This window comes from Pimephales promelas, chromosome 18, assembly GCF_988280905.1.
Source record: "Pimephales promelas chromosome 18, fPimPro1.hap1.1, whole genome shotgun sequence".
NCBI lineage: Eukaryota > Metazoa > Chordata > Actinopteri > Cypriniformes > Leuciscidae > Pimephales > Pimephales promelas.
In genome coordinates, this window is record NC_142786.1 from 27,690,141 (window position 1) to 27,712,480 (window position 22,340).

The following is a 22,340-nucleotide window of genomic DNA, read 5'->3' on the forward strand; positions in this document are numbered from 1 at the left end:
TTAAGTTATTTCAACTTAAATAACATTAAACTGAAAAATTAGTTAGTAATTAATCTTGAAAGTTGAAAATTGCTATCTTATTTTGACGAGCAATGTAAAAACGTATGTTGGCAAAACGTATTGATCATATATTTTTTATAGGACAACAAATATCAGATTGATTAATGCTAAAAACAAGCATTACAGTTTAGCAGTTGTGCCTTAAGGAACATTTTATTGCATTTTCATGACTCAAGAGACTTCTGTACACTATAAAAATATTATATCGAAAACAGAAAGTGACAAAAAGATGACTTGTTGATCAATTTTTAATTTCATCAACAAGATAAAGACTTATAGTATAAAAATTTAAAGACTTTATAGTCTTTTCTCAGTTAAAATATCTACAAATCCTTAAAACACAATCTTTAACTTTTAGAAAATGTGAATTTAATAAGTGTAATACAGTACTGGTAGATTTGGTTACTTGTTTTATGAATAATTTAAAAACAAGTGAAGAATTTGCCAATGCAAAAAGATTAAATACACTCATATTGAATTGTTTTTCTTTTGCAATATGACATTAATGTGTGTACTATAGCATGTCTCATATCATGACCGGGCTTCATGCAGGCCAGTCAAGATCAGTACACCTTTTACTAATGAAAGCACCACTTTGAAAGCAACTGAGTCCCACAAAGGACTGTGCACTTTAGAAAACGGCCATGCAGAACAGAAGAATAAGCAGAAGAAAACCTGAGAACTGTTTGTTTGTCTTAATCTAATGAGATCTTCCAATCAGGATGTCCCTGGTCTTCTTGTAAATGATATTTGACAGGTAATTTAAAAGAAACATTTCGAGGCAGAGAAAGGAAGAATGAGGGGAGGGAGAGGCGCGTGACTCCGGGCTTCTTTTCTTCAGAATATGTGGCCGCAAATGGAGAACAAATGGTGGTGGCAGGAAGAAATCAAGGGCAAGTAAAAAAAGGAGTGGACACTTGTGCTGAGGGTGATTCAGGATGTATGAAGGGGAAATCCCAACGATAATCACACACCAGGAGATGACTGAGAGACCCGAGGGTTATTTAAGAGACATGTTGTGTAATGTGTCTTTAAGAGTATTTTATCTGGATTGGCAAGTTTTAAGCATGGGAAAAAAACATTCTTTGAAAACTGTCCTTAATATTTAAAGGAATAGTTGTTTTTAACCTGTATGAATTTCTTTCTTCTGCTGAACACAAAGGAAGATATTTTAAAGAATGTCAGTAATCAGACAGTTGATGGACCCCATTGACTTTAGTAGGAAAAACAATACTATAGAAGTCAATGGGGTCCATCAACTCTTTGGTTACTGAGATTCGAAAACACATACGCATTTTATTTCTTTGGAAGAACATACATTGATGGATTGTGCATTGTAAGCTTATTAAGAACGTAACTAGGGTTCATTTAGATTTCATGTTGACTAAAAGCATCCCTCATATTTCAACAGATTCCTGCGGATGGGGCTGAAAGTGTTTCTCTTTCATTTGTTCCTCATTTTCAATCTCATCCCTCCAAATATGTGGACGGGTCATTTGATAGTGTCTCTTTTCATCGCCCGAGCTCTTTCTAGGCTGATTGCCAGTACTATTAGAACTTGTGGTTTGTAAGTGAAGAAAAAGTACTTAAAGAACACATGCAAGTAAATCTTTAGCTAACCTGTCTGCCATGGTTTCTTTGAGACCTGTGAAAGTCGTAAATGTCATTTTTTCATCCTGACCCTCATTTGTCATTGGTAGGGAACTAACAGGACCCTAAATCCCATGTATACCTACGATAAAACACACACTCCCCCAAGACATCAAACTTCCACCCCAGCTGTTGCTGCCGTTTAACCACCACGGAGCAGAAATAATTGCTAAAGAACGTTCCGGAGAGTGACTTTGCGACCGAATCTCGGCGAGAGACCCGAGAGGCCAGAGAGAGGCACAGACCATCAAAACAGATGCTTCATGTTCCCTCCAAAACTGTGAATGAGCCTTTATGGTTTGGACTGGCGTTAAGATCTCTCACATTACACTTGCTTTGTCAGTTTCACACTGATGGTGTTTTGGGTTAGCAATTTAAATAAAATGTATTTATTCAATATTGATTATTTCCTTAAATAACTTAATTCAAATGATACATTTGTTTATCAAAAGTTGGCCATGGTGAATTATTACAAACTTGATTATAGTGAAATCTAATTTACACATAGAGGAGAGGCCCAATTGATGTTTAATCTACCTAAAACGGAACCCAAATCCCATGGCGTATCCACAAACTGCTTAACTCATCTGAATTCAGTCAGATTTACTGAATAGAAACTGCTTGTTTAACTTCCAGGAAGGCTGACTGACATATTTTTCAAAATAATTGGTTAGTAGTTCCCTCCAGTCTTTACACGCCAGTAATGGCCGTTGATTCGACTTCGCTTGCTAAACATTATGCTGACAAATAGTTTTATAGCACATTACTATCTGCTAAGTTCAACCCCAAAGCCCCTGTACGCTTTATGTCCGCAACACTGTTTTGCTTGGGCGGACTGTGTGAATACTGTTACTTTTCAATATGGGCGGTAACATAAGTGTTGCATCAAGGTGACTCAGATGCTGTAAAGTTCTTTTAAATTCGCTTTGAGAATATTTTAGTGTGATTCATCGGCTGCTAATGTCTCACACTAACTTGCTTGGTCCATTGTCTGTTTATTTATAGCTTTTTCTTCTGATCTCTCTAATTACTTAGCCTGTCTGTGCTGGGATTTAGGGAGGATGCGGCATTTTTTGGTGCCATGACCTGAGCATTCTGTATTTTAATATAGAGCAGTGGAGTGAGCAGAGAGGTGCCTGTTATCTGCCAGATGGGCACTTAGAGTCTTCATTGGCCACAGTTAGCATTCCCGACAGTACTCGTCTCCAAGAAAAACTGCCCAAGTTCAGGATTGGGAGGGAAGTTCTGGTAAATTCTTACCTAAATAAACCGTCATGAATTGTTATGTTATTGTAGGCTGGAAATGTCACATATTTTAGAATATTTGGCAATCACTGTAAAGCGATCTTCTCTTTTTTTGTGGCTAGAGGAAGTTTCCATTTCCACTTTAGCTTTTATATGAGAAGACAAGTTTACATTGACATGAAAAGGGAAATATTTGAAACAATGATGTGTACGGGAAAGATCAGGCCACATGTGTTGATTTGGTTTTCTTTTTGCCGTCACTATAATACTGTGACGGATGTAAAGCTAAGGAAGAATAATAAGAAATGAGCAGAGTTGCCCACCCAAAGTGTGCTACATGTTTGTCTGATGTTGTGATTGGACACAGATGTGGATTGTTGAATGGACTGTGTGGCCCATACAATACAGTATATGTACTTCCACATGCCATCTACAATTATTGGAAACGGTAATCACCAGGTAACACTTTATATTAAGGTGTCGTAGTTACATGTTACTACATGTACTTATAAATTATAAATAAATAAATTATGTATAGTTACAAGTAACTAACCCTAAATCAAAACCCAACCCTATCCATAACTCTGTAGTAAGTCCATGCAGTTCATTAATGTTGTTCATCTACTTATCTGAGTAAGTAAAGTTGCATCACCTTAAAATAAAGTGTAACCACCTACATATACTACTGTTCAAATATCTGGGGTTGGTAAGATTTTTTAATGTTTATAAAAGAAGTATCTTATGGTCATCTGGCATGCATTTATTTGATCAAAAATACAGTAAAAACAGTAATACTGTGAAATATGTCACATGATCCTTCAGAAATCATTGGTTTGCCGCTCAAAAAAACATTTCTTATTATTATTAGCGTTGAAAACGGTTTATTGTAACAGTTTAGTGTATTCTCACTCGTCCAATTCACGGAGGTATGTCGTGTTGCAACATCCATTCAAGGCTCAGTCAAACTGTTTGACTTGAAGCTTAATTTACCATGTAGTGTATATATGAGAGATAAAGTGGCTGTCATACGAAACAGCCCGTCCCCTCCGAGGACAGGACAGACGGGAGTGAGAATTACATCGGCAGCTGGAGTCCATCACTAGTGATTATAGTATCACGGCTTTGATGCCCTGTGTCGTAACTCCATTAAAGGTCCTTTGTGTGCTGTCAATTTTACAAACCAACCACTCACAGAGAGAGAGAGAGAAGGAGATGGACTGTCTGAACAGATACAAGATTGTTAAAAGGAAAGAACACATTAAAAAGAAGCTGTTCTAATGACCAGTAATTATGATCCTTCTAAGATAACTTGTTGCCTCACATAGCGAAAACATTTACTCAAAAGGCAAAAACTATCAATTAAAAAAAACAGACAGATGATATTACAAATTGATTATTTTACTCAATATTTTTTATGTGCTGTGTATTTTTATACACATTAAAGCATTGTGTTAGCTTAGCAACATGCTAACATCCATCAAACTGTTGAAATCAGTTGTGATTGTGGAATCAGGGTGTTTCAAAGGTTCATTTTAGTTAGGAAGACAGCTGTCTATTAATCCATTAAGACAGCGAGGCAGCTTGCTAGGTTTTAAAATAGAGTCTTATAGACTCTGGAATGTGAATAGAATAAAATGGAATGCAAACTCAGATGACGCAGCTTAAATATTTGCTACTCTTAGTGGGGTTTAAAGTTAAGCTGTTTTTTAGTGGATTTAATGTAAACTATACTATGGTTATTGTCATATTGTGTGCATTTCTTTCAGTAGATGCTTATGCAGTAATATTGAAAGTTGAATTTTCAGCATCATTCATCCAGTGTTTGTTCATCCAGTATCACAAGATCCTTCAGAAATCATTCTAATTTGCTGATTTTGGTGCTCAGGAAACATTTTCTCTTATTATTATTATTATTATTATTATTATTATCAATGTTTAAAATAGTTGTGCTGCTTAACACTTTCCTTGCTGTTGACAAAGTTTTCCGCCATTTACGACACAACCCTTCTCTGTAATTGAAATCCCGTTATACGGTAGGGGGCGCTAATACGCATCTTCTGAAAGAGAATAGAATCTCATGGGTCAAAACAAGGCAGAGAAAAAGCATAAACAAGCGACAGAAGCATTGTTTATGCACATATATAATAATGAAATCATCAAACATTAAACAGCATATAAATCAAAACTCCATATATCGAATGAAATGTCGACTCAGGGCGAGGTAACTGTGCAAGTATGTTTTGATAATCTTTCTAAATCCAATCCAATTTCTTTTGATTAATTTTTTTGTACAGATATTTATGCCAATATTCTGTGGGCCATGAATGTTTTGTGAAAATTATCAAAAATGATGGCATTGACTGGCAACATATTTTAAAACGCTGGCATGGAAAGAGCTAATATTTCTTTTTTTCAATTTTTTAATACTTTGATGATTAGAAAGTTCCAAAGAACAGTATTTATTTGAAATAGAAGTATTTGGTAACATTATAAATGCAGTTACTTTTGATCAATTTGATGCATCCTTGCTTAATAAAATTATATTAATTCCTTTCAAAAAAAATAAAAATAAAATCTTACTGACCCCAAACTTTTGAGTGGTATATCTTTCAGACTCAGATGATGGTGTGACTCAGTCTCTCCCTGTAGGAAAAAAGTCGATTTTTCCGCTTCTCAGATTATTCTCCTGAGAAAACAGATCCCTCACACCTTTCATACTGAGAAAGTTTCAGAAAATGCCTTTGCACTCTAATGTCACCAACTGCCTCATTGTGTCTATTTTTATTTCTCCTAAAGACTTTTAGTCTCTTGAGCAAAACGTCTGAGAAATAGCATTTTCATTTTTGTCTTTAAACAAAAATGCTAGGCCACTTCCGAAGGTCTAAATACGACTCGCTCAGCAGATGTGAGTTTCACTCTACCTTCCTCATTCTCTCTTTCTTCTCTCGTATACTCTCTCTCATCTTAAAGGAGCCCACATCAAAGCATCCATTTATTGCTGGTTGGCAGGTGCTGGGTTTTTAGGACTGCATAATGATTTTCTGTCAAAAACAAGCCTCACATGGTCCTGATTTGTGCCCTCATAAAGCAGTGGGGTGCCCCTTTGGGGTGTACCTTTTTGTTAAATTAAAAATTCCTAAAGGAAAAGAAGGTTAATACATTGTTTTTGAAGTAAAAAACTTGCTTTTACAGACTTTGACTGTTTGCACTAAAAGCAAATTTATAAAAATGTATTCACGTATGTACAGTACACGTCACACGGCCTGTTTGGTTCCTTAAAAAAGTTTGTTTCAGGGAATGAATCAGAACTGTGACACAATTGAGCTTTTCTATAATGGATGAGAAGGATTTGCCTTGTTTACTGTAACAGGCTTATAATCTCTAGTGAAAATGGCGAAAAGAAGCACTTTGAAATGATGATCTTACCAAACTTTTTAGTGTAATAATAGATACAGTTTTGTTTTGTCCAAAGCATTGTTCTTGCTTATGATTGCTTGGGACAATATGAGAAGTTGAAACTTTTCAAATGAACCACAAACCGTGTTAAACCACATAAGAAAATGGGAAGTTGTAGTTCTTTCTTTCTAACTTGCAGCTCTCATCATATTAGGTCACCTGTTTTTCTTTTCTTTTGGTGATCGTGTCTCTAAGTGACCAGTTTGAGACCTCATTCATCCTTGCTCTGAGACACTGTCCTAATCTCTTATTGACCTAGAAAATTAATTGTCCCAAGCAGAAAGTCAAGTACAACGATACCATTCGTCTCACAATCCAGATGTTTAGTGAGGCCTTCGAATGAAAGCGGACTTGGATACTTTTTTCATCTCACTTGTACTATCACTTGTTTCTGTGTTCAAGCAGATGCAACAGCATGCTAATCCACTACAGATTTGTGTTTAGCTCACATACATCTGAGATCATAAACCCTCAGTTCATCTTCCGAGGTCTCCACAAGGCCACATTCCTTTAATGCCATTGAAAACATCGATCCATATTCCTTTGTTATTCCTAATGCCGGTGTATTTTTAGGCTAGGTTCTTTCTATGCCGCTGAACTTTTGTTTCCTGTGGCCTTGTGCTCTGTCTGGTTTATTTAAAGCCTTTGAGGGTCCTAGGGCCAAGGCCCTAGCCTTGAAAGAGTCCCTAGAAATACCTCCTGGTGCTGTGGCATTAGGACTGGATTTGCTCTCTCTTTAATTATGAGGGGCTGTACTCTGTTTACTGCAAAGGCTCAGAGAGGAACTAATCCATCATCCTGTTTGTCAACTCCAGCGGGAGTCTCAAGCAGCCTGATATGTGGAGAGAGACTTTGGAGAAATACGGTCCGGAGTATGTGTACACCAGGCAATGGCATAAAGTCCTCTGTCACAGGTAGAAATACTGCTTTTGCTCACAGAGGATTACAAATATTTCTTTTCTAGCATTTCAGGCAGTGTAGGAAAGCAATGCAATCTCTTCCTAATTATTACTGCATGTGCTCTCAAAAGGAAAATGTACCCAAAAAGTACAGAAATTCCCACCCATTACAAAATGGTTATATTATATTATATTATATTATAAAAGGAAAAATATATACTGTCTCTGAAAAGTTTTGGGTTAACTATCCCTTTATTTACAAATTGCCCACCCTTTAAATATTATATTATATTATATTATTATATATGTTATAAAAAGGAATAATATACTATCTCTCTATCTGAAAAATATCAAATATCATATCATATCATATCTCATGTCATATCATATCATATAATATCATATAAAAATAATATAACAAGAGTAACGATTGTCCAGCATTTGGATGGTTATTGTTTATATGAGGTCAGGGCCCCGCAGTGGATATAAGGTTTTCCAGCTTGTGAGAGAAAAAAAATATGATAGCCATTATAGAACCATTTGAACAGAATTATTAATGACCCCGTAGGTTTGAGGGAAATATGAAAGGCGAGCTGCCGGACAGTGCGCTGGGACTCGGGTGCTTCATCATATTTCATGCTAACGACGTGGGCTTTGAACGGCTGCTCAAATTACATCCTGATAAAGTGATCAGGCAGAAAGCCAGACAGACATGATGGGCAATATGTCAGCACTGAAGAGTGGTGTGTGTGTGTGTGTGAGAGAGCTTTACTTCTTCCGCTTTAAGTATCTAGGGAATTAATGCTCTGATAGGAGAAATTAAGGCAGTCAATTGAGATGTAATTGTTGCTAATGGAAGGTGGTTTTTCAAGACCTTTTAAGCCAGATTTCAGTACAAACACTAAAAGAGGAGGTTCAGAATTCAATAGCCTATGATGTCATTGTTGTCACTTTAAATTTTGAGTTTAAAATATTCTATCTGAAGCTGAATTTAGCTACATGGACACCTTTTGATTGAATGAAATCAATTCGATTGATGAATCCGAACATGCTGTTCACTTGAACGCTAAAAAGTGATCGGGTTGATGTTTATATCGCAAGCTTCAAATCGGAATTGATCTTATGACATGCGGCACACTGCACTATGTTAATGTTATCAAAATTACTGTATAATTAATACATGACAACTCTACTGAGATTCTACTGAGAGCTGTTCTCATCCTTGAGTTTTTTGTTTCTATGGCAATGAGGAAGTGCAGCTTTATTATTGATGTCTGCTGAACACTTTAAGAACTATAAATTCACATTGACGCTATTGCTAAAAAATAAGAACAAACTGTTAAAAAAATGTCTTGAGATAATATGTACTGTATAGATGTTGCATAACGAGCTTATAAATAAATTCAGTATTTCAAACTTGTAATTAGGACTTTAATGGTTTTCACAAGTTGGAATCTGTACTTATGGTAATTTTGACATGACATGAACGCAGCAGAAGCGCTCAAGAGAATGCAATTACACATTGTATGCATATTTATTTATAATTATTTACTACAGGAAATGCCTTTTATTCTCTAAAAATATTTCATATTTAAATGCATATATTAGCAAGTACATCAGGGTCTGCAAACTCCTAATTAAAGTGAAGAAGCAGGCTTTTTGTAGCTGATTGCAGTCTAAATCAACATTCATGTACACTTTGTAGAACCAGAAATGACTGGTAAACACCATCCCCTTCAGACAGTCATGCTTTCTGCTATAATCGACTGCTTTCAAATGTGTGGTGTTGACTACAGCCAACTAAGCACCTAAAAGTGTCAAACACATCTGCAGATACTGCTTCACAGCCTGCTAATGTATTCTCCTGCTCAGACTGAGCTCTGTTGGGCAGGCAGTCGCTTTAATTGGTTCATTTCTATTCCGTTAGCATTAGCAGACATCTCAGTCGACTCCGCTCAGCTGAATCACTCCCTATTATGGATTCAAACCCTTTTTTGGGGAAAAAAATAGGTGTTAATCAAAACGAAAAATGTAATAGTGCTAATTACATGAGATACTTATTTGCTGAGAAAATGCCCTCAATAAAAATAGCTCTAATACAATATATTGTACCAGAAGAGGGCCCTCTGAAAAAAAGTTCTATATAATCTTTAAGGGTTCTTTTAGGCGCTTTATATAGAACCTAGGGGTTCCCGATCATGGGATCATCTTATGTAATTAATTTAAATACATTTTGTTTTAATTAATTTTTTATTTGGATTACATTTTATGTATCAGACAGACTGTAAACATACTTTATCACTAGAATCTTTTTTAAATAACCCATTAAACGTGTATTACACCAACGCAATTTAAGACTATAATTTTCTAAAAAATAAAAAAATCTGTCATAATTTATTCTTCATGCCAATCCAGACCTTTCATTCTTCTGCCGAACACAAAAGCTATAAAATGTTTAGTTTTTTATCTTTGTTCCACAATGAAAGTTAATGGGGTCCAAAAACAACAAGGATATTTTGTTGACACCTACTAAGTACAAACTACAATTTCTTAAATCAGATGTTACAAAAAAAAAAGCATGTTTGATAAAGTCTTGTATATTGCATATACAGTATGATATCAAGGTTGTGTTGGTGCATTTCCACCATTATAACCTTGTCATTCAAATGACCCTACATTTTGCGCTGAGGTCGTACAGCTTCCATATTTCCCATCTGGTTGATATTACTTGTCTTGATGATACATATGTGATCCTGAATCACAAAACCAGTCACATGTAGCACAGGTATATTTGTAGCAATAGCTAACAATACATTGTATGGGTCAAAATTATCGATTTTTCTTTTATGCAAAGAATCATTGGGATATTAAATAATGATCGATATTTTGTAAATTTTCTTCTGTAAATAGATAAAAAGTTATTTTTGTGAGTGAATGCTCACAAAAATAAAGGCGACAACTTTAAAGGTGATTTTCTCAATGTTTCGATTTGCTTGCACCCTCAGATTCCAGATTTTCAAATAGTTGTATCTCTGCAAAATATTGTCCTATCCTATCAAACCATACATCCATGGAAAGCTTATTTATTCAGCTTTCAGGTGATGAATAAATCTCAATTTGAATTTTTTTACCCATGTGACTGGTTTTGTGGTCCAGGCTCACATATTGTGTAAGCGGAGGGTGTGATAGGATATAGAGAAAGAGACATCCGAACAAAAGCAATATGGATTCATACCCTGTGGTGGCTCTGCTGATAAATGGTGTGTTGGAAAGGTCAGTGTAATCGCCAAGAGAGCTATGTGCTAACCCCCCAACCATCTACACACATACACGCATACATACACAAACACGCAACAGACACACACTTGTTTGACCAGCACCCCCACTCCATGTGTACTAAATCAAATAAATCGGATGGAGGAGGGGTGATACTGTTATGAGGAGCTTCCCCTCCCCCACTTTCAAATAAATCACATGGAGGTGCAGCCCAATCCTGCTCGCATTTCAAGACAACCACAAGGAAGGGTAGAGGGGCGAAAGCATTTTTTTCAGTTACTAAATATTTTTCATTATGAATCCTAGATGTGTGTTCACTTTGTTATAAAACAAGGATTTTTGAACCTTTCATTTCAAGGGCCCCTTTCAAGTTAATAGTGGGTTTCCCCAAAAAATATTATTATTGCTTATTTACAGTGCCAAGAAAAAACTCCCTAAAAAGATAAAAAAAAGTATTTAGAAAATATGTATGTTGCAAAAAAATTAAGAGATGAACACTTATTTGAGAGCATAGGTTTAAGAAAGGTGTACACACACACATAAGCCCCTTTCACTCAGCGCGTTGATCCCGGGAAATTGCCAGAATGCCTTCTGCGTGAACGCAAACACGACCCGGGATCGAGACCGGCATCGATGCCGGTTGGGGACCTAACATTGCCGGGAACAGTCCCGGAACGCGCGCTGTGTGAACAAAAGCCAGGACCAATGCCGTAAGGGGTGTGTCATAGTGATGACGCTCATGCCATCGCGCGACTCTGTTGCTCTTAGAAGAAAGTTTGTGTTCGTCATCAACAAAGAAAGGACGAACAAATGTTTGCAAACTGGAACCAAGCAGAGACCAGCACTATCCACGCTGATGCTGAGATCGTTCACCAGCTTTGTGGAACGGTATGCGCGTGTACATGTTTTCGACACGTACGTTACACACGTCTCATCCTGATGTCATGTGCCTTTCGGGGATATTTACGGGTTGTGTGTGAACACACACTGGACAAATTCCTGGCAGTGTGAATAAACCGAAATCAAACAATCCCGGGACAAATGCCGGGTCACATTATCCATGTATTTTCCGGAATCTCTGTGTGAAAGGGGCTATACAGAGATATACTGTATGTACATACACACAGTGAATGGTGAACATGATTTCAGTACCACATGTTCCTGGATGAACTTTCCAATCAACTAATCAGATTTGACAAGTTTCCACTTTATGTCAAGTTTAGGCTTAATATTAGTGCTATTCACCTTTCATTAACCTCTGATTTTAGGGAAAAGTTATGGGTAGGGTTAGGTGTAGGGGAATGTTGATCCAGGACCATGTCAAAATCATGGTGACCAACAGTGTACATATGCACGTGTATATACAGTACATATAATCATGATATGTGTCTTTAGAATATTTGATTACTGAAAGAATTGTTAGCTACTCCTAAAAGGGTGGAACAAACCACTTGGCAGTTGTTGGACAGTCAGTTTCACATCTCACTTTCAACATGAAATCAAAATAAGTGTGTGAATAAGTGCATGTTAAAAGGATGGGGTGGGGTTTCATTTAGGCATTTACAGATAGCTTTTAATAAATCCATTTGCAATTGCTAAACTTAAGAGCCCTTAAGAAATATGATACTCCCATCCATGTCATGTGTCTAGTGCATTCCTTATTTCCCTGCAGGAGCTTCTCTGAAAAGCTGAGATATAAACTGTGTATAAAATAGATTGGGCGTGGTCATGCTCGGTTCAAAGGTTTTAATATATGACTAAGATGATGATGATGATGATGATGGGATATTCACAGGGAGGAAGCTCTGATGCTCTGTATTGTGATTAATCCTTTGAAAGGTGGTACACTTGTACCTTCCCTGCTGAGCAGACGGAGAGCAGGGCAGGAGTTATTCTCATACTGTGTGCTAATCCCTTTATCTGCAGAGCGATGTCTCTCACCGGAGCTCCAGTGTCAGGCAGCAAAGTTATCGGCATCTCTATCAATCAAAGTTATATGGGTTCTCATTGAGAGGCATGTTAAGCCTGTTAATCTAATAAACATTGTCTTACTAAGACAACCCTGTCTCCTCCTCCCCCCCCCCTCTCTTTCTCTGACTGTTTTAATTTAGTTCGAGAATACAATTTAAAATAACATCTTAGAAATTATTTTAAAATATGTATTTAAAAATTATTTAAAAATATTTAATTTATTTTTAAAATTATTTTGATAAATAGAAATGATCAATCAGCAAATTATAAATAAAAAAAACATATAAGAGATTTCAGAATTAGAAGTAGATAGTTTAGAGTGGATAGTTTGGCTGACATTTTTACTTGAAGTCTCACTATAAGTGTGGGGAAATACACTTGACTGGGTTCTGACAGTCACACACACATTTACAGTAGGGTGGGCCTCTTTTTGCAGAGAGCAAGCATTGTTTGGCTGCTGTTGTCAACACAGTTCAATGGTTCAGATCTGGTCTAAATTTGTTAAGGAATAAGATAAAGGTCAAGAATAATCTGGGACGCTCCCTACAACATGTCACTGTTCATCTGTCAGCGCTGAATGTGCTTAGCATTTTAAAATGATCCAGTCTCTGCCAAATCTTTGCATCTATCCACAGCAGTGATCATTTTCTTGCTCAGCTTGATTAGCACCTGAGCATTATCACAATGGCACCACAATGGCAGGGAAATTTGATTTCTCTTTGTTTGTGCTGAATACAGAGAAGGGGAATTCAATAAGAATGAATTGCGCCCACTGATGGCGTCATTTATTTGCTCATGCTTTAGTGTCCACTAAAGGAATTTGCAGATCAGGTAACGTGCAAACAAGCCTACAAAATATGTGCTGAACTCAATTTGTACGGACAGTTTGTACAGAAATAGCACAATTTGCCCTAGAGTGCTTTGCTTTCAGCTGATTTCTCTCTCTCTCCTCTAAATAAGCTGTGTCAAAGTCATTTACTTGAACTGGCACAGCCTGCTTTTTTTCTCCAGTGTTTACTAAAGTGTGAGAGAGAAAGCGGAAAAGTGAGTGGAATAGGTTTACACAAGCTGATCTGGACCGACAGCCAAGTGAACCAAGGCTTTGCTCATTTAATTCGGTCATAACAGGGGATACTGCAGGGAAAAGAGACTAAATCAGAGAGGAAAACGGAAAAAGAAATAAGGGGTCTGTAGTTATTGGTCAAATATACCAAATCCCAAATACGGGTTCACTGCCATGCACCCCTCACACCCACCCTTACAAATACCCTGCATCATTTACTGCATTTTTATCCACTTCCAGGTGGTTAAAACACCGTTTTTATTTTAGGTTTAGTCTTGTTTTTGCTGTGGTTGAACTTAAGGGTGTTTTGTGTTTAAATAATCTACAAACTTCTAGTGGAACATTAACACTTAGTCGAAGTTGTTCATTACCAAATGAACGTCATGTCTGGTTTAATAGTTACTGTTTCGCATCAATTCTATTTAAAGAGATTCAGGCTAATGTTAATCTTGGAAATGCATCTTGTTATTCTTGCTTTAACTTGTGCACCATTGCTTACACTTGGCTTACACAGTTTGTTTGGAAGCGGACCGAGACCCATCTTTTCAGTGGTTTCAATCCGCTTGTGCGCACCAGGGTTCCAATGGTAGTGTTTACACTTATTCAAATGAACCGCGCTAACAGAGCAATCACAACAGGATTCGTTTTAATTGAACTAAACATGCCAAGTATGAACCAAACGACAACCTTCCGGTCTCTCTCTTGAATCCAACATGGAAGCGACTTAAACAGCAATTCATCGACTGGCCACTAGAGGCAGGCTCCAAAAGAGAGTTAAAATGCCCAACTTTACAGCGGGAAAAATGTTTACAGCCTGGTACAAAAAGCGGTTTTGGTCTAGGTAATGTTGTTCTTCACCACACCTGAGTGGATTTTTTATTTATTTGTATAACTCATCCGTTTAAATTCTATTAAGCTTTAAAGTTCTGTATAATTAAGGGCGTGGCCACTTGAGTGACAGGTGGATTGCCGCTGCTGTCACTACTAGCTGCAAGATCTGTGATTGGTCGGCTTGGTAGCATCGCATTTCCTCCTACGCATTTCTGCATGTTCCATCTCACGCATTTCCACACGTACCATCTCCTCCGACGTGTTCTCTCGTTTCTGCCTTTTAGTTTTAGTAATATCACTAAAATGAACTGTTTTTCCACCTCAATAAGCTCCAACTCTAACATGATCCACTCTCTTTCAGTCGCCATTGCTTGTAGTAACCTAGCCGCGAGAAATCTAAACACAGTGGAACATTAAAATCCTCCGCCGCCTACTAGCGTTTCGGAGCAGTACTGCAGAGCAACCAAGACCTGAACTCAGAAGTATAAATGCTCACAATGGCGTCGCCTACACCGTACATTACGACGTACCCTCGACGCAGAAGTATAAATGGGCCTTTAGCCGTCAGGTCACCTCAGCTAATCCCGCCTCTTTGCCCATTTTCGGTTATCCGGGAGTGACGTATACTGCCAAGATGGCAACGGCCGGCTCCGGCCACTTTGGGCTTCAAAAATGCTCTTCAGAAACCTACGGGTGACGTCACGGACACTACGTCCATTTTTTTACAGTCTATGGTGTGAACACACCCTAAATGTATCGTATTCTTTTTTTTAGTCCTGACCAAAATAACCAAACTACAAGTGTGAACACACCCTTAAACCAGCTAAGACCAACAAACATGCCAACGATGCATCTCTGTGTGTGGTTACTGAGTGTAGATCTGAGGGAGGTCAAAGCAGGCTCATGGTACGTGCAGAAGGAAATGACAGTGTCTCTGGAGACGGGCTTTAATGGTACATCAGTCTGTCTGTGGGAGAACAGAGAGGCACAGCTGTTGCAAACACACTCCAATACACACTCCACGGGAAGCTGAACCTGTGGTTTCATAACTCATGGGCTTTTCGAGAGGAACGCGTGCTCTTTAAACATCTGTCACATTTCAAAGAAGGACGGCAATCCAAACACACGCTTTCAACCTATCTGTGAAATGTAATAGTGTTCAGCAAACAGTCACTTCCTCTGATCTGTGTTTTAGAGTCTCTCTGTGGTGGTGCAGCAATTCTAGGCCGTCTGACCTTCGCGCAGATTGTTATTAGCCGAGTCATTAGTACATGCCGCTGCAAATTCTCTTTATATGCAAACCATCAGGGGATCGATTTCCATGCCAGCTGATTAACCCATGGGATGAGTGCGGTTGCCATAGAGACACAAAGTCAGTTGATCAAATGTGGCCATTTTAATTGGAAGGGCACTCTGGCTCACGCTCGACAACGAGCTCGCTGATTGAATAGTCGGTTGCTGTAAGGCACAGATGACAAAGCATTGACCCAAGGAAAATGCTTCCTGTTCATCTGCCCTCAAGACTGGTCTTAATGAAACCATGCAGTTCATTAGCTGTCTGTAAAGGGTATAATTTCATCATCCTTGAGTCATAGGAATATGTGAATACAGTGAGGATCAGATTTATTTTTCAAAACAGGCTGTCCTTTTCGCTCATCCCTCTGTTTTCACCCAGACACATGGCCTTGTTGCATCCAGACTCAAGATGGCCAGTGTTCTCTCCTTCTCTCACTATGAATTGGCCTCAGTCTGGTGATGAGGAGGGGGTTGGGCGGACAACTGTGTCCTGACTGTTGTCATATTGGTCATTTTGTGAAACTGAGGATGTTGCAGTATGTTGTTGCACATAAGCTGCAGTGTTGCGTTTGAAAAGGAGCTGTGTTGGGTCTTAAAGGGCTAGTTAAGCCAAAATGTAACAGTGTGATCATGATAACCCCTCATGCAATTCTAGATCGGTTTTATTTTTTATTTCAATTTTCTGTTCAGTTATAACGAATGAGGACTGGAGCTTTCAAGCTTCAAAAAGGATAAAAACGTAGTCTAAAATACTGTTCAAAATGCTCATAACGGCTGCATTTATTTGATCAAAAATACAGCAATAATGTAAAATATTATTACATTTCATGTATATTTTAAAATGTCATTCAAATTACATTTTTTGAATAGCAAGTTCAAAAGACAAGTGTTTATTTGAAATAGAAATCTTTTGTACTGGATATGTCTTTTGAACAATTTACTGCGTCCTTGCTGAATAAAAGTGTTAATCTCAATGCATTCTTATTGAATAAAAGCTCTAATCACTGAGACTCGATTTGTGAACTGGATCACGCAATTCATTGAAACGATTTTATTCAAAAGAACTTGCCACTGCTTTCAGAAATTCATGACTGATTGTCAAGATTTTCAGTGAACAGTGGTCTGTTCCTTACATGAAAAACTTGAAATGTATTCACAAGTATTGGATTCCTCATTCACTTTCATTATATAGAAATAAAGGCTATAAATCACCTTATGTGTTTCAAAGAAAGCCATATGTGTCTGGAACGACATAAAGGTGAGTAAAGATGACACAATTCTTGTTTTGGGTGAACTCTTCTTCCTTTAAATCACTTAAAAGTGCCCAGAAGCAGACTGAGCTTCCTGTCACAGCGAGTGCAATGTAACGACAGACGACATGCACCCCGCGTCCAGCAGAGCCAGAATGCGACATATGTCGAATGTGTCATTCTCCTTTAACATGGCCAGAGAGAAGCTGTGAAACCGTTGGTGCTTTATAAGTTAATAGCATCTTGATTGACACCTATGGAAACTGTATTATTCTCACCTCCTCCTGCTGCAAATATTTCGTCATTTTATGATACACAGAATGCAGACAATTTCCATTAGGGGTTACACATGCTGCAATGTTCTTTTTTTAGAGCGAGCTCCTTCGTCTGCTGGAGATGAGTTATTATCAAAGCTTCTGTCAGCAGAAAAACTTATAATAACAGAGCATCCACAAAATTCCTTATTGCATTACTCCTGCTCCAGTGCAATTATTTATTCAAGAGCTGCCGCTGGCGTTCGCATGAGAATCTTTTACCGAATGCGTTCTCAGCAGCAATCCAGCTGTGCTTTTACACAAAATCCAGCCCTCTCTATGACCCCTGGGGAGGAAAGTCTTTGCTGTATAACTATAAAGTAGCTATATATGCCAGAATATCTATCTATAGGCAGGTTCAGTATTTGTCACTTTTTGCCAATTCTAACCTTCGGCAGCCAGATGCGTGCATATTTTCGAATCCATTCTGCCGATTTTCTGATATTTAGAGGAATATAAGTAACCTGGTCCCATTGACTTCTATAGTAGGAAAAAAATATATACTATGGAAGTCAATGGGACCAGAAACTGTCTGGTTACTGATATTCTTCTAAATATCAGAAAATCGTCTGAATGGATTCAAAAACGGTAAAACCCAACCGTTTAACTCTGGCCGAGTTGTAAAAATGAGCCTATTTCCAAAAAAAAAAAAAAAGTGGAGTATCCACTATAAGTGATTCTGGAACACAGTTGCTCCCCTCGGTCTGGGACTACAGCCTTTCCAAACACATTCCCCTATTAAATGGCTTTTCCAGTACCTTATTTTATATGGCATGAAGCACACAATCCTAACATTCCATGCAAATAACTTTTCTAATAGTTCAGCGAGACTGGACCCTGTATTTCATAATATTACTGGTTCTTGATTTAGGAGGGTTATATATTTGAATGGTTGATGATGGACAAGGAAATGGGAACCAAAATCCCATAGACAAAATTGTAGAGACTTTGGGATGGGTACTTTGGACTTGGGCTAGTTAGCAACCACCAAAAAGCAGCACAAACATGACTTTTAAAATCCGAACAGATTTGAAAATACTATGGGCATCATGCACTTGCCGAGTTTGAAAAGATACAGTGGAACGGAAACCCGTCTGTCTTGAAAAGACACTAAATGACTGTGCATACACTAATAGATTTTCCAGTCATTACAACACAACAAACTCATGTCTTGTTGCTTTTAGACTGTGTTCTAATCGTCTCAAACTTTAAAGATCAAACTTTGAAGTTATAAAAGCATCACCCATCACGATTTTCTGTGAAATCTGTCTACTTTCGGCAACTATTGTTAAGACCCTAATTCGGGGGGAATTCTGGGCAACAGTAATATAGAGCATTCCAGCCTTTAGCAACCACATAACAACAGGCTAAAAACCACTTAGAACACTTTAGCAAGTGCATAGCAACATTAAGACAATTACAGTACGTGACAGTGACATCAAACTCTCGTTTTATGATTTCCATGTATCTTCATTTGCATGTTATACTCCCTGATATGGCATTAAATACATTCATTAGAGCAAATCATTGCAAAATATCTTCAGATCATGGTTGCTATAGTTACTCTGGAGCATGTTTATGAGGATCAAGAAAAGGTTCTGGTGGATGTTCTTCTTGTTCTCGCATGCATTTTAGCCGACGTTTGATATGTGCTCATGCTGTGAGACTCTCAGTACTCATGCTGTGAGACTCAATGATCCATAGACTCCAATAGACCCTGAATGCAGAATTTATCATTGCATACAAGAGTCACTTTGTCTTGCTATTTTTTTTTCATAATATGATGCTTTAGGTAACAGATTGTGATTTAGAGTCATTTGTAAGTTTGACTATGAGTATCTGATTATTCAAGATTGCACATCAAGATGTTCTCCACAATGTGTTCTCTAGTGAAAACAATACCAAAATGTAGTTAAAATATATATTAGTATATTTATTTTTCAGTAGGTTGTCTGGTACTACAGTATATGCAGAGCTCCTTTCCTGAATGTAATCGTCTTCTCTCTCTGTTTCCCTGCAGGCAACAATCACTGGAGCCAAACATATCTTCAGGTAGGACCCGCTTGTCTTTTCTTATGTACTGAGAACTGTGCAAGGCTTGGTTTGTTTTTACAGATTTTTGGGAAATGTTTTTTTTTTCTCCAAATGTATTTATGTAGGCCATGCAAGGTTTTTATGGTAGTTATATTTTAAAAAGATACGTTACGAAAGCTGTCTTAGGATATCCTCTCTCTTTTTTTTTTATCTCACACAGACACATCAGAAAAAAAAAAACGTACAAAAGCCGTCACTGGGGCTGTACCTTTTCAAAAGGTTAAGTGTGCATTTAAGTGTACCAACTTTTGTACCCAAAGGCTGCATATTGGTACCTTAGTGATACATTAGCATATAAGTGGTATATTAGCACCTAAAATGTACATATAATTAACACTTAAAATGTACATATTAACACCTAAAATGTACATATTAGCACCTGAAATGTAGGTATTAACACCTAAAATGTACATATTAGGACCTAATATTGACATAGTAGGTTCTATATAAAATGGACATATTGGCACCAAAAATGTACATATTAACACCTAAAATCTACATATTAGGACCTAAAATGTACATATTAGCACCTGAAATGTACATATTAACACCTAAAATGTACATATTAGGACCTAATATTGACATAGTAGGTCCTATATAAAATGGACATATTGGCACCTAAAATGTACGTATTAACACCTAAAATGTACATATTAGGATCTAATATTGACATAGTAGGTCCTATATAAAATGAACATATTAACACCTAAAATGTACATATTAGGACCTAAAATTGACATATTAGCAACTAAAATGTACATATTAACACTTAAAATGTACATATTAGGACCTAAAATTGACATATTAGCACCTAAAATGTACATATTAGGACCTAAAATTGACATATTAGCACCTAAAATGTACATATTAGCACCTAAAATGTACATATTAACACTTAAAATGTACATATATTAGCACCTACAATTTACTTTATTAGCATTGGGACTGTACCTTTCAAAATGACTTTTAAAAAGGTTCAGCCCCAGTGACAGCTTTGGTACCTTTTTTCTGAGAGTGCACACAGAAGGCCCAGAGCAAGTATGAAACAAGCAAATAATAAATAACATTTATTATTATTAGCACCACCAGGACTATAGATCGATGTTTCCCAAATTGGGGTTCGCAGTTTGCGCGTTGATGAAAAGCTAATAATTAATGAAAATTAGTTTAAGAATCAGTTGTTATGTAAATGCCTACGCTTCAGTCACATTTGTATATTTTCTCGAGTTGCACAATTGGCTTTTTCATCTCACACAAACCTACAGTACTTCTTCTGCTATGCATTAACTATTCATTTTACGAGTAGGACGATTGTATTTGCATTTTTTTTTTAAGCCAAAAGACTGAATAATTTCAAAAACTTTGCATCTGTTCAGAATGAATGGCAACTTTATGCTCTTTGTGAATTTGGGTGGCTTTCCAATCTTCGGTTTCTTATCGGAGAGTTTGAGCGAGTGGAGAGGAAAGACTTAGCTGTCCATCTCCTCTCACACAAAAGATCAGAAGCGCTGCCCGGGCCTCAGTCTCCGCTGGGATGCCAGCCATTTGATTGTTATCTGTCTATTCAGCTTGTGGAGGTGGGGCCCACCATCACACATCATCCTGGACCAGGGCTCTGTTTAATCTGGCTTTGCTTTTTGGACTGCTGTCAATTAAAACTAGCCGACATGTTTAGGTTACTGAGTGAAAAGTCCAAGAGCCGTTTGTTCTGAAGGGGCCGAGTTCACTGCAGTACCGCGTGACAGGATTGTGCATCTGCACTAGTCTGCCCCCTTGTGGATGTTGATTCGCAAAGCTCTTGTAGACAAAGAATTCTACCTCAGTGATGGATGATGGCAAGTTTCTGCCATGACGTCATTTGAATCTGAGATTATCTATCAAGTTATAACAATCGGACTCAGGATCTGGAGTAAATATCTTTCTGATTTATGATCCTGCTGATTCTATCAAGTGCAAAGGTCTTTTGGTAAACCTTGAAAGTGTTTTTTATTCTTCTCTCCTCCCCCATTCTTTCTCTCTGACTCTATCTATGTTTTGTGTCCAGCCTCTGCAGTGAGGTGCATTTGGTCGATGAAGGCAACTCATCATTGTGATGTATAATGGCTCCTGCTCTGAGTGCTATGTTGGGGTCAGGGGCCGTGGGGTCAGAGGTCGCCGGGGCGGCGTGGTTGGCTAAAGGGGAGCTGGCACTTGTAGGCACACTCACGGGACTCACAGCTTTTCTGCTGCTCTCTGTCCTCCTGCTGCTGTGTGCGAGCTGCCAGGGGTGAGTAACATTATTTGAAACGTCTTAAAAAAATGTTTTTTTTCATGAATATTGTATTGTTGTTCCAAACCTATAGACCATTTGGGAGCTAATGTCACAGTTACAGATTTAAGGGGCCCCACACAACCTACACAGGGGCCCCGGATACCCCAGCACATTGTGGTGGCATAAAAACTGGTAAAAAGTGGAGCTAAATCCTCGGACTAACAGAATAAATGACCTGTTGTGCCTTAGGTTGTCAGAATCAGAATTAAAAAAAAAGATGGTCTTAATTTTTACAGATTAACGTTGTCGAAGATGCCCTTTGAAGCTTTTCAGACGTTTAATGGTTGCACGCCATTAAATGAATAGACTGGACTGAATGAAACCTGCAATGATTACCCTACTATTATAGCATGAATTTGATGTAAACAATAGATCTATATAATATTCATGTGCAGTTTATAGGGGGCATAATCTATTACAGTTAGATAATATTTAAACCTGTAACATTTTAAATGGATACAATTTAAACCATTTTAAAACATTTTTATCTCATAATTCTCAATTCGGACTTAATAATGAGTTTATATCACAAGCCTGAGAAAAAAAATCTGAATTGCAGGACTTAAACTCGATATTCTGTGGGGTAAAATGGCAAAATGTCGAGTATATATTTATCAATTCAGA

General features: G+C 37.6%; 1 protein-coding gene across 1 annotated transcript in view; it reads left to right on the plus strand.

The window, feature by feature from the left end:
* pag1 (phosphoprotein membrane anchor with glycosphingolipid microdomains 1) overlaps positions 1-22,340 on the plus strand; it is a 44,770-nt gene that overhangs the window by 10,043 nt on the left and 12,387 nt on the right. Inside the window, exons 2-3 of the mRNA XM_039680792.2 lie at positions 19,332-19,363; positions 21,450-21,671. Of these exons, the coding sequence (XP_039536726.2) occupies positions 21,505-21,671 (167 nt within the window). The 5' untranslated portion in view covers positions 19,332-19,363; positions 21,450-21,504. The remainder of the gene's footprint in view (positions 1-19,331; positions 19,364-21,449; positions 21,672-22,340) is intronic.